The following is a 17018-nucleotide window of genomic DNA, read 5'->3' on the forward strand; positions in this document are numbered from 1 at the left end:
GATATGTCTCATTTCATTTATCCAGTCATCAGTTGATAGACATTTGGATTATTTCCACCTTTTGCCTATTATAAACAATGTTGCTATAAACATTTGTGTGCAACTCTGGGTGTGCATGTACTTCATTTTTCTTGGGTGTATACCAAGGAGTGAAACTGCTGGGTCATAACATTTAACCTTTTGAGGAACAGACTGTTTTCTAAAGTGGCTGCATCATTTTGCATTCCCACCAGAAATGTAAAAAGGTCTTATTCCTCCACTCCCAAATCAATACTTGTTATTATCTGACTTTTTTATTCTAGCCATCCTAGTGGATGTGAATCAGCACTATGTTTTTGAGGGACTTCCCTGTTGGTCCAGTGGTAAAGAATCCACCTTGCAATGCATGGGACATGGGTTCAATCCCCGGTTGGGGAACTAAGATCCCACATGTGGCAGAGCAACTAAGCCTGTGTGCCACAACTACTGAGCCTATGAGCCACGACTAGAGAGTCTGTGGGCTGAAATGCAAAATCCCTCATGACGCAGTGAGGAACCAATGCAGACAAATAATTTTTCTAAAAATTTTTAATTATTTTTTTGAGACTTACCCATGTTTCTATAAACCAGTCTAACTCTGGCTGTTGCAAAATATCCCTTCAATACAATTACTGTAATTTACCTACTCACTTCCTCAGTAATGAACACCAAATTTGGCAACACTTAATTTTTTTGTTTTTCAATACTTCTACTAACTATATGGTTTTACCTTTCACATTTAGATCTTTAATATACTACCTCTGCATGTGGTAAGACAAGGATCCAACTTGGGGTTTTTCCCCACATAGCAAATAATTTTTCCAACACTGAACCAATTTGTGATACTATTGTGTATCTATTACAATATATAGATACAATAGTATCTATACTATTGTGATACTATTTGTGTATAGAGGAAACCCAGAAATTCTCCTATGTCTAGGGACCCTTGGGTAGGTTAGGGGAAGGGCAGATATTTCTCCTACTAACCAGTAGTTCTGACTTGCTACTTTGAATTCTCCGCTTTGCATTCCTTCTACTATGCTCTTGTCTTTTTTTCATTCTATTATTCCACTGGATGCTAATTCCATCATTTCTCAACTCAAGGCTGGGTTGGTAGCTTATTTTACTGAAACTGCTTTAAATTAAATAATAGGTCCTTATTCTCATAGATCTACTACCATTCCTGCTTTAGGGAAATTTTCACTTTTGTTTCTGTTCTTCAAGTTCCAGCCTCCCATTTTGTGGCTGAGGAGGGAAGACTGAAAATATATTCAGAGTTTTGGAGAGAGGAAGAAAAAAAGAGATATATGCTATTAGTCTTGAAACAAGAGTGTGTAATATTTTATAGACACCAAAAATTACTTCCTTGTCAGAATTCTTGAAGGTGCCACTCAGGGTTTCTTTTTGCCCCTCCTCTCATGGGATGACATCATGAAAGAAACATTCAGTCCCACTTGTCTCACAGCTGCTCTTCTTCTAGCTTAGTTTTAGTCTTTTCTCATGCAAGTGTTATGTCTTAGATACAATATTTACATCTCCAGATTTCTCATGCATTTGCATTAACTTCTCAGGTATCAACCACTGTTTCCTGTTTTTCTGGTCCTGTTCCCCTCCACGTTTCTATCAGTGTCCTCCACTACTAAGACTGATTCCCCCTTAACGCTCTTTCTTAGGTCAAACTTACACTGTCTCCCAACAAATTGTTAAGTCGTTAAAGGAAGGGATCCTATGTGCTAGGCTCTATGCCAAGTACTAAAGACACAAAGATGAATGAGTCAAAGCCTTTGTCCTCAAAGAGCTTGTGGTCCAACAGAACAGACAGGCACATAAAATGATTTTGATATAATGTAATAAATGTATGCAGAAGGTGCTAAAGGAGCATTTAGTCAGGACGGGGGTTTCCTGGAGAAGACCTTAAGGTTGAACAAGTGTGAGATCATTCAAGTCAGAGAAGCATACGCTGTATCCTCAGGAGTAACAAACACACTATCATCTCAAATGGGTTGATTCTCAAGAAATACCTGTCAGAACAAAAAACAGCAAGTCCTTCTCTCCCTATTCCAACTCTGAGCATTTGCCAACATAGTCCCTTCATACCTTTTTTTTTTTAATGTCATCGATCTGAGTCTGAAAAACATACTGCCAGACTCAAGCCCTGGTTCTTTCTGTAATATCCCTTTTTCTGTGTATCACCTTTGAAGTTTAATACCTTGAAACACAGAAAGGAAGAATGGCATTAAGGAAATCGAGATAGTTCTCTCATTGATCCATACTTTTTTCCATCATACTCACTTGAGAGATAATCCAATTCCAAGGCAAAACAGTATCTCTAGTTCTTCTAACTCATGGAAGAAATTCCAACCTGCCATGTTGTTTTAATAATTTCATAACTTTTATCTGCTTTAATAACTTTTACATGGCTTCTTTTATATCTGATTCAAAATGTTTTCTAGAACATGGGAAGGTTAAAGTGCATTCAATAATGGAGGGCCTGAAGAAGATTAAACGTGAGTATAAATTTTTTGTTAATAATTGATAATCTGATGCTGTGCATTTATTTTCATGTATTTTCTTGGTTATAAAACTAATACATAATATGTATACCTATGGCTGATTCATGCTGAGGTTTGACAGAAAACAACAAAATTCTGTAAAGCAATTATTCTTCAATTAAAAAAAATTTTTTTAACTAATACATAGAATAGAAAATTTCTATATTCACAAAATGAAAGAATGAAAAATATTTGAATAATCCTTAATTCTATCACCAGTGACAATCTATAATCTCACCACCCCAAATTTTTTCCTTATACATACACAACTTTTATTCATTTAGCTTTAAAGTCTCACTTTCAATGTACTTTCCCATTTTCTTATTAATATTAAAATCTAACCTATTGATGGGTATGTCTAATGGCCTAAAATTTCTTCTTGGATGCCTCTGAAATTTAATACATAATCTCAGTACTTTTAATTTGCAGGTCTTTTATCACATTTATGTCTAAAATAATTTTCCCAGTGCCGCAATACTATGTTCTATAGTTACATAGAAAAAAAATGGGAAGTTTGAAAGTTATACTGTGAAGTTGATCAGTAGAGGCAAGTAAAACTTATCTTCTGCCCTCTTTTCCTCAACACATGCACAACCTCAATCTGTACTTGATTACTAAGTAATTTTAATTTGTTCTCTGCACCAGCATTTTTCAATGAGTATGATTTTAAAAAATTGAATTGTCTCTGATTGTTTCAAAAAGAAGGATTGAAAGTAACTTAAGGTACTTTAAGTAAGTATCTATAAAATGAATCTTAGAGAAAATAAGTTTAAATTCTGGGTACCCACATTTAAACTTTCTAAGTAAGGGCTGTTGTATTTTACTATTTGTAAAAGAAAAAAAAAAAGCATCTCTTTGAATAAGTCCACTTTATCTCATCTATTGCTGCTTCTGTAGCTGGTGCCAGAAAACTTTCAGAAATGTCTACTTGGTGGCCTTTAACCGTGCATTGAAAAGTCATGTTGCTGAATTTAGGGATACTGGAAGCAATCCTCCATGGCCATGTATAAGATCAGAATTCATTAATAAGCATTTACTGAGTACCCAAGCAACTGTAAAAATGAAAGTTCAAAAATTAAAAAGAGACAAGCAAAGTTCCTGCTTTCAGCAAGGCTCAGTTTTTGAGTACACAGTATGTGCTCAATAAGTGCTTATTGACTAACTGACATTCTAGTCTCCTGCTTGCAAATAATTAAACACTCACTAACCCAAGCAGTTGTACCACAGTTATTCTTGAGCTAACCTTCCCAGTCCAGGCCACTCAGAAGAAACAGTTATGTGAGTCATAAGTGAGCCACCCAAATCAGAATCAATTGTTTAAAAGAACATTTACAAAGCTGAGACAGCACAATTTTACAGTGGTGTCTGCTTACCTTTCCATCGCTCTTCTTCCTCTTTCACTTCTCTTTTTCTTTTTAAATTATAAATTTGTGATAACACATTTACAGGAGACTTGGAAAATACTTCCCTGGTGGCTCAGATGGTAAAGCGTCTGTCTGCAATTCAGGAGACCCGGGTTCGATCCCTGAGTTGGGAAGGTCCCCTGGAGAAGGAAATGGCAGCCCACTCCAGTATTCTGGAGCCTGGTAGGCTACCGTCCGTGGGGTCGCAAAGAGTCAGACACAACTGAGCAACTTCACTTTCACTTTCACTTTGGAAAATATAGAACAAAGTTACATATAGTTCCACTATATATTACAGTTATTTTTTAAGTAGATAAATTAAGATTTTTAGTTGGAGTTTCAATATCAAACCCTCAAAAATTAATAGATTGAAAAGACAGAAAAGTAGAAGGATATAGTAGACCTGAAAAACACTATCAACCAATTCAGCATAATTAAGATTTATAGTTTTCACACAACAGCAAGATACAAATTCTTCTCAAGTTCCCATAGACTATAAACCAGGAGACACTGGAACATATCAATGGACATAAAACAAGGTGCAAAAATTTTCTGTTTCTTTTTCCCTATTTTTTAACTCTTCCATATTTCTATTAATAAATTATTTTTCTTTCACTCATACTTCCCTGATTTTCCTAGTGGTGTTGCATTTTTGTGTTTTTCTTTCCCTTCCAGACTCTATCAAACATACACATTTCACACGCTCACCCTGCTCACCCACTTGCTTTTGTCATTACAAAAGCCCCATTCCACTTGCTGTCACCAAAATATGTTTTATTCTGTGAAGTCTACAGTGCATTAAAGAAAATTTAGACATTCAAAAGTGTATTTCAATATTTTTAGAAATTTCAAACAGTAGTGTCTGTTCCACAAGCTCACCAAATAATATTCAATTTCCCCTTACTAAGTTTTCTGTATGAAAGTGAAAGTGTTAGTCATTCAATCACGTCCAACTTTGCGACCCCATGGACTGTAGCCTTCCAGGCTCGTCTCTCCATGGAATTACCTAGGCAAGAATACTGGAGTAGGTAGCCATTTCCTTTTCCAGGGGATCTTCCCGACCCAGGGACCAAACCCGGGTCTCCTGCACTGCAGGCAGATTCTTCACCATCTGAGCCACCAAGCAAGCCCAAGATTTCTGTATAGATATAAGTATTGAGAAAACAGATTTTATTTCTGAATACTGCATTGACTTTTTTGTGCATTCGAACATGTACTACTATGATTTAAGTTTTCACCCTCAAATTTCAGATGACTAGACAATTACTTTTTAGACAATAACATTTTTCACATTAAAAATGTTACTTTCCTGCTAATTCCTATTTCACTGTTGCTATTTTTCTAAGTCATAAAGGTAGATTTCAGTTACCTAGGCACAAACATGAAAATGACGTGTCTACATGAACAACTTCAAGACCTCCTAATATTTATGTCATCTGATAATGAACATTCAAAATTCCATTCTGACCTTCAATGGTGCTTGGGTTGTGGGGTTCTACGTGAGAATTTTTTTAATCACACTTATTAGGAATATAGAGAAATTTTACTATATATTTAGAAAAAAATCGTATAGAAAAATAAAGTCTGCTTCTTGTCAGGAACAGATATCTTCCAAGTCACATTCCCAGTCAGAGTTGTGGTGCTCCATGCAGTACCCAAGAATGGTATAAGATATCTCTAAGCAAACTTATGTCTAGGCAGGAGAAGAGCCTGAGAAGAATGAGAGAAGTATGAGAGAAGGGAATAGGGGAGAGGGGAGGGGAAAGAAATGATAAGCTTTTCTTAATTCTACAAATTATGTTTTTTGTGGCAACCTTCTCCAGTGTTCTTGCCTGGGAAATCCCATGGACAGAGGAGCCTTGCAGTCTACAGTCCATGGGGTCGCAGAGTCAGACACGACTGAGTGACCAACACACACACACACACACACACACACACACATTAGTGTTACTATCTCCCCTCCTATAAAGAAAACATATCTATTTTATGTGTACGCCTTTCTGTATGATACATTACCCTGTATAACCTTCACAGCTTAAAGTTACCACAGAATTTTCCATGTTTCCATAACCTGCCCCCGTCTTTTCTTGGTATTATAACACTACATTATTGACATTATCTAGCCAAATTAGACCAAACCTAAGTAACTGAGCCCTTTTTTTCCTGAGAGTTAATCTCCTCACATTAAGAAAACCAAACTGCCCCACATTTTGAGAAGAAAAAGACATGAATCAGTGCTTTTAAGGTATTTGATGGTTATTTTTCTGGCCATGGGATGGAGTATACTGAGGGAAGGAGATTCTATAGTTAATATTATGACATATATTGTCCCCACACATTCCACAGAAGTATTTACTAAAAAGAAATATCTATATCATTAAAAGGTGTATAGACTAGTCATGGGTTCATAACCAAAGCACTAGTGAAAATGAAATGCATAGCAGATGATTTCTCTTGCGTTACAAAAGATTTCCAGAGTTACTTCACTTCTTTGCATCCTAAGAGATGATAAATGAATAGTCTTGACCTCAATGCTGACTCTATGATGCTTTTCAAAAAAATTTGGTTTTGGAGCTTGATACATTAAAACAGGAAAGAAAGCAATTTTAATTAAGATGTATATCAGATACGACTGACACTTTCTTCAGCTTCCCTCTCATCTAAGGAAAAATTAATATAAAATTACATCTTCCTATTCTACTTTTCATTCACTTCAGAAGTTTGTATAATTTTGACTTGGAATCTTGTCTTTAATCAAAAGGAATGGGGTCTCTACAGAAACTAATGAAAATCACAGATGATGCCAAAGGTGAGTGAAACCTGATGGCATCAGGCAAAGGCATTATAATGATGGAGTTTAATATTTTGACTTAAATTTATTACTCCATGGTTATTTTCCTTAATTATTTTGTCAGTTACTACCCTCTGTCTACTTGTTGACAGGTAACTGAACACCATTGTTTCCTCAGTTGTTTTTCTGAGTTCCTTTTGCTTTTTTATTGGGTTGGTCAAAAAGATCATTCGGGTTTTTCCATTACATCTTAAGGAAAAACCCAAATGACTTTTTGGCCAACCTAATGGTACATGCTGCAATGCATCTCAGATGATAGTAGGTATTTCATATTGTTTTCTAACGGTTTCAACTCTGATGAATTGTTATCATCTCTAATTACATTGTAACCTATTTGATGCAATTTACAGTACAGTTATACAAAGCAGATATTCCTAACTCTGCCACTAAAGAAATTAATTCAACTCATTGGGCTTTAGTGTCCTTATCTATAAATTGAAAAGAGTAAATTAGATGAATGATCTATCAGTTCTCTTTCAGCTTTAAAATTCTAGGACTAACTTTTATGGTTGACAGGTCTTCACTGTCAAGAAAGTGAGAAAAACAAAGGTCTAGTATCTAAAGCATATAAAGAAACCTTGTTAGCTCAACCAGAAAAAGACTCATAACCCAATCTTAATAATGGGCAAAGTAAATGTCTATTTTGATAAATAGAAATTTATTAAAAGAAGATATAAAAATGACTAGTAAGCACATAAAAAGATGTTCAACATCATTAGTCTTTAGAGAAATGAAAATCAAAACCATGAGAGACTACTTTACACCCATTAGGATGGTTATAATTTTTTACAAGACAGTAACAAGTGTTAATAAGAATGTGGCAAAATCGGAATCCTCATGCATTGCTGCTGGGAATGTAAAATGGTGCAGCTACTGTGGAAAACAGTTTTGCAGTCCCCAAAATGTGAAACCATATGACCAATCAATTCCATTCTTAGCAATATGCCAAAGAGAAATGAAAACATATGTCCAAATATCTGTCAGATTATGAATGGATAAACAAAATGTGGCATACACATAAATGGAATATTAATCAGCCATAAAAAGGAATGAAGTACTGATATATGCCACAGTATATATGCACTTTGAAAGCATGATGCCGAGAGAAAGAAGACAGACTCAAAAGGCCACACATTTCATAATGCTACTTATATATAGGTAAATGTCCGGAATAGGTCAATCTTTGCGGTCAAAAGACAGATTAGTGGTTGCCAGGAGACAATCACTGTGGGAGGAGAGAATGGGGAGTTGCCGTTAGTGGGTACAAGGTTTCTTTTTGGCTGATGGAACTGCTTTGGGATTAGGTAGTGGTAATGGTTGCACAACTTTGTAAATATACTAAAACCCACAAAATTGTACATTTTCAAAAGTGTGAATTTTATGGTATGTGAATTATAGTTTACTTTCTTTTGTAATTCCAGGACTGACCCAAAAACATATTTGCTAAAAAACAAAACAAAACAAAACCCACAAGTACTCAAAACCCATGCCTGTTTGCTTGTCAGGCTCTGTAAGTAGAAATAATAAACAATATGCTGGCCCCAAACATAAGCCCTAACCCCAAAGCACCTTCCTTCTGTACAGTGCCTCAAGCTGTGGAACCCAGCTTATGTCCTGGGACCATCAACCCTACAGACAAATATCATACCAGTCCTCCAGTTTTAAACTATGGAAGATACACCCACCAGTAAATTAAGCAAAATCAGCCCTTCATCCCATTTGGTTCTAAATAGATGACTATTGATGTAACTAAATTATAATACATGTCTGCTGCCCAGAGTGGTTTAGTTCCTTATGTATTCCGCCTTATTAATTTCAATGATTACTGTCACCACTATTCACTCACAGTCCTAGAAATCTGAATTTGAATGAAACTGTCCCACTTCCCTGTCAGCTACTTTAGGATAGGCATGCCATCTCTTTTTTTGTTTTTTGAGGTATGGGTGGTTTACAATATCATATTAGTTTCAAGTGCACAACACAGTGAATCAAAATTTTATAGATTATACTCCATTTATAGTTATTATAAAGTATTGGCTATATTCCCTGTGTTGTACAATGTATCTTTATTTATTTTATACATAGTAGTTTGTACCTCTTAATCCCCTACCCAGACATCACATTTTATAAGTCTTTTTATTTTCTGTACCTGCAGTTAGCAGGTGTCTGCTGAAGTGATAAAGGGATGTGTGTATCCATTCATGTAACATCAGTAAGAGTCTAGCATGTGCCAAGTATTAGTCCAGGTGCTTGGGGCAAAGCTCACTGCTCTTGTGGATCTTACTTTCTAGTGAAGAGATGTACACAATAAACAAATAATAGTATGACCGAGATTACAGAGAAAATAAAGCAAAGAAAATGAGTATAAGAGATACTGTAAAAGGAGGAAGGTAATCAAGAAAGACCTCAGTGATAAAGAGCATTTAAGCAAAAAGCTAAGGAGATTGGGGAGCAGAAATCTGGAGCAAGAGCACTCCATGCAGAAGGAAGAGCAAGTGCAAAAGTGCTCATGCAACAGCATGCTCAGAATACTTGAGAAAGAGCAGAGAGGCCGCTGTAGCTGCAACAGAGTGAGCAAGGGCAATGTAGGAGGAGATGAGGTCTTGAAGGGAATGGGACCACCACATTCAGCCACATAGACTATGCACCGTACGGTTTCAGGATTGTGCAGTGAGATGTCCCTTGTTGGGGGAAAGGCGTGATACAGGTGTGGGCAGTAGCCCTGAAGGCTAATGTAAAGCTTCCACTTTTGTTAATACCCTGAGTAGCACAGGAAACTGAGGACTTGAACAGAGACATCGCATGATCTGACTTAGTTTTTAGAAGATTGTCCTGGTTCCTGTGTGTAGAACAAACTTGGCAGGGGTGGATGCAGCAAGAGCAGAAGCAGGGAGATCAGTTAGGAGGTCTTTGCAGTAATCCAGAGCAGGAAGTAGAGGGTGAGGTGGTAAGAGTGTTATAGTGATGAAAGCAGGGTCCTGAAGAGAGACGTGAACACCAGTGTATCACAGCAGCATTATTTATGACAGCTGAAAGATGGAAGCAACCCGAATGTCCATCAACAGATAAATAAATAAAAGTGTGATATATATAATGGAATATTGTACATGTGCGTGCATGCTAAGTCTCTTCAGTCATGTCCAACTCTTTGCAACCCTATGCACTGTAGCCTGCCAGGCTCCTCTGTCCATGGGATTCTCCAGGCAGAAATACTGGAGTGGGTTGCCATGTCCTCCTCCAGGGGATCTTCCCAACCAAAGGATCAAATCTGAGTCTCTTACGCTTCCTGCACTGGAGGTGGGTTCTTTTCCACTAGCACTGCCTGGGAAGCCCCATAATGAAATATTATTCATCCTTAAAAGGAAGGAAGTTCTGATACATTGTACAACATAGATGTACCTTGAAGATATTATGCTAAGTGAAATAAGCCAGTCACAAATACTGTATGATTCCACTTATGAGATCTCTAGAGTAAGTCAAATTCATAGAAACAGAAAGTACAATGGTGGTCATTATCTTCATTTTAAATCTTGGTAGCCCCTAACATAGTAGGCCCTAATTAAATATTTTTTTAATTTATAAATTGAACCTTGTCTTTCTTTCCTTCTGTATGCCTAGCCAGAATGAAAGGCAATGTACCAAGTTTGGAAAGACTAGGGAAAAGTCAAATTATGCACATAATAAATTAATCCCCCAGAACAGGAAAAGAAAATCTCTAAAATTACAGCCAAGTGAAGCCTGAAACAACTTGCGGGGCTCAAGCTAAGCCTTTCCCAGAGGTATCTGTGCTTAGCCATTGTGAAAACTAGGGACACTTCCAACTTCTCTGCTTAGATGATTTAAATGCCAAGACCTGTTGGATCTTGAATACTAAAGTTAAAACAATTATAATACTTTCTTTAATTGCTCTTTTAAAATCACTCTTTTCAATAATACCATAGGCTACAAATCTATGAGAGTTTGATTTTGTCCTTCTTTCTGGATATAAACAATTAATGAAATGGTTCTTAATCAGAATTCAACCAAAGCAATTCGTTAAAATTTTTTACTTGAACAACTTTCAATTCACCAGTATTTAGTGTGAAAATATGTTAATACAGAATTAAAAACAACAACAACAACTCCCCCTTCACTGAAATCCCACCAGTGTCAAAATATTCTGACTCTGTTACATACCCACACATACCCTATCAGTGCTGAATGAACCACATTGAATTGAAATCACAGTTACTCTAAAGCTGGAAGGAGCTTTTGGGTCATTCTCACCTGGGCCTGAGCCTGAGAAGTGAATGAGGTCACAGTTGTGTGATGGAACAAACCCTTTATTGGATTCTTGATCTGATTGAAGCCCAGAAGTTATAAGTAGCACCACTTAGAAGTAGGTAAATATCCAGATTTTATAGGAATCTATGAACAGTCCTTTTTTTTTAAGTCTATCATCTCAGTGAGAGATTGAAGGTAGTTTTTTAAAGTAATGGTTATTTTGAGCCATGAGGATGATTTCACAGAACCTTTCAACTGCCTAAATTGTCAAGCCTCTCCAGAGTTCCCAGCTCTGTGGTAGGTTTCTAGATTTTGAGCACATGTAGTTGAGTTATTTAGAAACAACAGTTTTCCAGAGAATGAGATAAAAACTTCAGAAAATTAACTCTAACCAAACATTAGAGACTTTTTCTTCATGGTTTAATAGTATGTGATAGTCTACTATTCCTAAGTCAGAACTCTATATTAAAAAGAGAAAAAGATCAACAATAAAAGGGGGAAACCCTACCAACCCAGTTTCTGGTCCACAGGTCCTGATGTTTAAGCTATGCAGAAGTAGAAAGGAGGGACTAGAAAAACCATAGTGGTTGAGAGTCTATTCACTGGGGTCTAGGGTAGCAAAACAGTATTATATTCCTCACCTATTCTTACTTTTAATAAAGACCAATGGGTTCATAAGAACTGATTGGGCAGGGTTGGACCAGAAGGAACCTCTGGGAAAAGCTACTTACTACCAGGTAGCTAATCCAAGACACAAACAATTAACAAATTGCAAATGCTATAATGTCTTGAGATGAAAAATAAACGTTGTCTTTAAATAATTTTTTCTAAATATTTCCAGGATGCTTTACCACTTATTTTTATTTAGGATCAGAATAATGCTAATATATTCAGGGGGCTTCCCTAACAGCACAGATGGTAAAGAATCCACCTGCAATGCAGGAGACCCCAGTGTGATTCCTGGGTCAGGAAGATCCACTGGAGAAGGGATAGGCTACCCACTCCAGTATTCTTGGGCTTCCCTTGTGGCTCAGCTGGTGAAGAATCTGCCTGCAATGTGGAAGACCTGGGTTCAGTCCCTAGGTTGGGAAGATCCCTTGGAGAAGGGAATGGCTACCCACTCTAGTATTCTGGCCTGGAGAATTCCATGGACTGTATAGTCCATGGGGTCACAGAGTCGGACACAACTGAATGACTTTCGCTTCACTATAAAGGAGGAGCAATGGCAAGAAATTTTGCTTAGAGATTTTGGGATACTAAAGGGGCCCGTCCACATGGCCTTCCAACTCCCAACATGCACATATCTCTAACTTGCATTTGCACATATTATCATTCTTTGAGGCCCAGGACTTCAAACTCCAGGTCCTGGGCTGGGAAAGTTGTAAAAGTATCTGAAGAAATTAATCTGTGATTTGATCCTTAATGGTATCTTCTGAATTCCAGACAGAGTTACTGGCCACATGGCAGTTTCTGAAATTAAAGCAAAATTTAAACTGAATCCTTTAACAAAAGTACCCAACTTCCACAGTAGGAGGTAAGTTATGAATTTATTAAGGTGATCTATATATTAAGATAAAGAATTATTATGATGAATATATTAAATACATAAAGGCTATAATGAAACAAGTGAGAAACCTCCCCAGGGATCCATTCTGTGATAGTTAATTATAAAACAAGACATCTGAATTGAAGAAATATATTTTTTATGAAAAAAATATATATGTGTCCTTTGACTAGAGAAACAAAGAGGGAGAATTCCTTAGTGGTCCAGTGGTTAGGACTTGGTGCTCTCACTGCTGAGGGCCCCAGTTCGATCTCTGATCAGGGAGATCCCACAGCTGGGTGGTTCAGCAAAAAAGAAGAGAAACAAAGAGTTCTCCCAAACAAGAGGCTATTTTTGTGTGCCAGGACAGAATACTCCAGAGGGCTAGAGGTTGTCAGCTACACATTAAGACATATTAAGTATCAGTTTAAAGGAGAACGAATTTAGAGGATAATAAACTCCTAAGCGTCTGAATACAGAAAAAGAGTATGTAGCTCAAAAATGGCCAGTAAAATGAAGTCTGGTAAATTAACTCTGACTAACCTTGGGCTAAAGTTGGGATGGGGACTTCCCTGATGATCCACTGGTTAAGACTCCAAAGGGGTTCGATCTCTGATCAGAGAACTAAGATCCCAAATGCCAAGTGGCTCAAAATATAAAAATAAAGTGAAATTTAAAAAATAAAATTGGGAAGGGAGGTTTGCCTGTGACATTAACGATACCTTTTTCTCAGTCTGATAACTACAAATTCCAATAAACAGAAACCACTAATGACTGAAAGTAAAAGCCTGGTGCAAATTTTATCAGATCATAAGTCAAGAAGCCTCTCTCCTTTCTCACAATTATCCATTTTCCTTGTCATTTTGAGAGTATTTCTCCTAATGTCCTTAACCTTTGCTACAGGAATGTATTACTAACTTTCTTTATTGGGACATGGGTAAGACAACCTGTGTGTGTGTGTGTGCACACACGTGCACACACACACACACACCCATTTGTGAACAACTCTTTGTGACCCCATGAACTGTTGTCTGGCTGTCCATGGAATTTTCCAGGCAATAATACTGGAGTAGGTTGCTATTTCCTTCTCCAGGTTATCTTCCCAACTCAGGGATTGAAACCGAGTCTCCTGCATTGGCAGCCAGGTTCTTTACCAGCTGAAGCACCAGGGAAACCCCCAAGACCTTAGAGCAGCCAGATCCCTTGATCTCATTGTTCCTTAACCCTTCATTGCAAACTGCCTTTTGAAGTGGTGACTTCCTTGTCACTGAAAGTAGTCAAGCAAAGATTAGATAATATCACATGTAGAGGGAATTCCTACATGAAATGAGAAGCTATACTGGGTTCATTCCAAATCTAAAGTTTTTTGAACCTTTGAAACACTGTAAAATAAAATAATTTTTTAAATTAAAAAAAACAACAACACATTTCTCACGTTTGATTCAAGATAAGGTTTGGAATTCTGCCAAGAGTATGTTTTCTAAAATGTAACTAATAAAGACTTCATAGAACCATTCAACTTCAGCTTCTTCAGCATTACTGGTTGGGGCATAGACTTGGATTACCCTGATATTGAATGGCTTACCTTGGAAAGGAACAGAGATCATTCTGTCGTTTTTGAGATTGCCTCCAAGTACTGCATTTCAGACTCTTTTGTTGACTATGATGGCTACTCCATTTCTTCTAAGGGATTCCTGCCCACAGTAGTAGATATAATGATCTATACATCATTTGGCCTTGGAATACAGAATGAAGCAGGCCAAAGGCTAATAGAGTTTTGCCAAGAGAACACACTGGTCATAGCAAACACCGTCTTTCAACAGCACAAGAAAAGACTCTACACATAGACATCACCAGATGATCAACACCAAAATCAGATTGATTATATTCTTTGCAGCCAAAGATGGAGAAGCTCTATACAGTCAGTAGAAACAAGACCAGGAACTGACTGTGGCTCAGATCATGAGCTCCTTATTGCCAAATTCAGACGGAAATTGAAGAAAGTGGAGAAAACCACTAGACCATTCAGGTGTGACATAAATCAAATCCCTATGACTATACAGTGGAAGTGAGAAATAGATTTGAGGGACTAGATCTGATAGATAGAGTGCCTGATGAACTATGGACGGAGGTTCGTGACATTGTAAAGGAGACAGGAGTCAAGACCATCCCCAAGGAAAAGAAATGCAAAAAAGCAAAATGGCTGTCTGAGGAGGCCTTACAAATAGCTGTGAAAAGAAGAGAAGCAAAAAGCAAAGGAGAAAAGGAAAGATATACCCATTTGAATGCAGAGTTTCAAAGAATAGCACAGAGAGATAAGAAAGCCTTCCTCACCAATCAATGCAAAGAAACAGAGGAAAACAATAGAATGGGAAAGACTAGAGATCTCTTCAAGAAAATTAGATTTACCAAGGGAACATTTTATGCAGAGATGGGCTCAATAAAGGACAGAAATGGTATGGGTCTAACAGAGGCAGAAGATATTAAGAAGAGGTAGCAAGAATACACAGAAGAACTGTACAAAAAAGATCTTCATGACCCAGATAATCACAATAGTGTGATCACTCACCTAGAGCCAGAAATCCTGGAATATGAAGTCAAGTGGGCCTTAAGAAGTATCACTACAAACAAAGCTAAGGAGGTAATGGAATTCCAGTTGAGCTATTTCAAATACTGAAAGATGATGCTGTGAAAGTGCTGCACTCAATACGCCAGCAAATTTGGAAAACTCAGCAGTGGCACAGGACTGGAAAAGGTCAGTTTTCATTCCAACCCCAAAGAAAGGCAATGCCAAAGAATGCTCAAACTACTGCACAATTGCACTCACCTCACACGCTAGTAAAGTAATGCTCAAAATTCTCCAAGCCAGGCTTCAGCAATATGTGAACCGTGAACTTCCAGATGTTCAAGCTGGTTTTAGAAAAGGCAGAGGAACCAGAGATCAAATCACCAATATCTTCTGGATCATTGAAAAAGCAAGAGAGTTCCAGAAAAAACATCTATTTCTGCTTTACTGACTATGCCAAAGCCGCTGACTGTGTGGATCACAATAAACTGTGGAAAACTCTGAAAGAGATGGGAATACCAGACCACTGACCTGCCTCTTGAAAAATCTGTATGCAGGTCAGGAAGCAACAGTTAGAACTGGACATGGAACAACAGACTGGTTCCAAATAGGAAAAGGAGTACATCAAGGCTATATATTGTCACCCTGCTTATTTAACTTATATGCAGAGTACATCATGAGAAACGCTGGGTGAGATAAAGCACAAGCTGGAATCAAGATTCCCAGGAAAAATATCAATAACCTCAGATATGCAGATGACACTACCCTTACGGCAGAAAGTGAAGAACTAAAGAGCCTCTTGCTGAAAGTGAAGGAGGAGAGTGAAAAAGTTGGCTTAAAGCTCAACATTCAGAAAATGAAGATCATGGCATCCGGCCCCATCACTTCATGGGAAATAGATGGGGAAACAGTGGAAACAGTGTCTGACTTTATTTTGGAGGGCTCCAAAATCACTACAGATGGTGACTGAAGCCATGAAATTAAAAGATGCTTGCTCCTTGGAAGGAAAGTTATGACCAACCTAGATAGCATATTCAAAAGCAGAGACATTACTTTGTCAACAAAGGTCCATCTCGCCAAGGCCATGGTTTTTCCAGTAGTCATGTATGGATGTGAGAGCTGGACTATAAAGAAATCTGATTGCCAGAGAATTTATACACTGAACTGTGGTGTTGGAGAAGACTCTTGAGAGTCCCTTGGACTGCAAAGAGATCCAACTAGTCCATCCTAATGGAAATCAGTCCTGGGTGTTCATTGGAAGAACTGATTATGAAGCTGAAACTAAATATTTTGGCCACTTGATGAGAAGAGCTGACTCATTTGAAAAGATCCTGATGTTGGGAAAGATTGAAGGCATGAGGAGAAGGGGATGACAGATGATGAGGTGGTTAGATGGCATCACAGACTCAATGGACACAAGTTTGGGTAAACTCCAGGAGTTGGTGAGCGACAGGGAGGCCTGGCGTGCTGCGGTTCATGCGATTGCAAAAAGTCAGACAGACTGAGCAACTGAACTGAACTGAACTGAATAAAGACATGAGATGATTCTCTTGAGGAGGGCCTGACAACCCACTCCAGTGTTCTTGCCTGAAAAATTTCAGGGACAGAGAAGCCTGGTGGCCCCCAGTCCATGGGGTCACAAAGAGTCAGACACAACTGAGTGATGGAGCACAATAAGACTGCACTGCCTGGCCTTCTACTTTCCTCTTGCTTCTTGAGAACTTCATATTTCTCCATCTCCTGCATCATTTATGCCATGCAAAAGTAATCTGTTTATATTTAGAATTATAAACAGTGAATATAAAATAACCTGAGTAAA

General features: G+C 37.7%; 1 protein-coding gene across 3 annotated transcripts in view; it reads left to right on the forward strand.

Moving 5' to 3' along the window:
• The window catches only part of EFCAB3 (EF-hand calcium binding domain 3), a 493997-nt gene that overhangs the window by 449510 nt on the left and 27469 nt on the right, over nt 1-17018 (forward strand). For all 3 annotated transcript variants that reach the window (XM_069541641.1, XM_069541642.1, XM_069541643.1), the window contains 2 exons: nt 2475-2528; nt 12534-12624. In XM_069541641.1, coding sequence (XP_069397742.1) covers nt 2475-2528; nt 12534-12624 — 145 coding nt within the window. The remainder of the gene's footprint in view (nt 1-2474; nt 2529-12533; nt 12625-17018) is intronic.

The sequence above is a fragment of the Ovis canadensis genome, chromosome 11 (genome assembly GCF_042477335.2).
Source record: "Ovis canadensis isolate MfBH-ARS-UI-01 breed Bighorn chromosome 11, ARS-UI_OviCan_v2, whole genome shotgun sequence".
In the NCBI taxonomy this organism is placed as follows: Eukaryota; Metazoa; Chordata; class Mammalia; order Artiodactyla; family Bovidae; genus Ovis; species Ovis canadensis.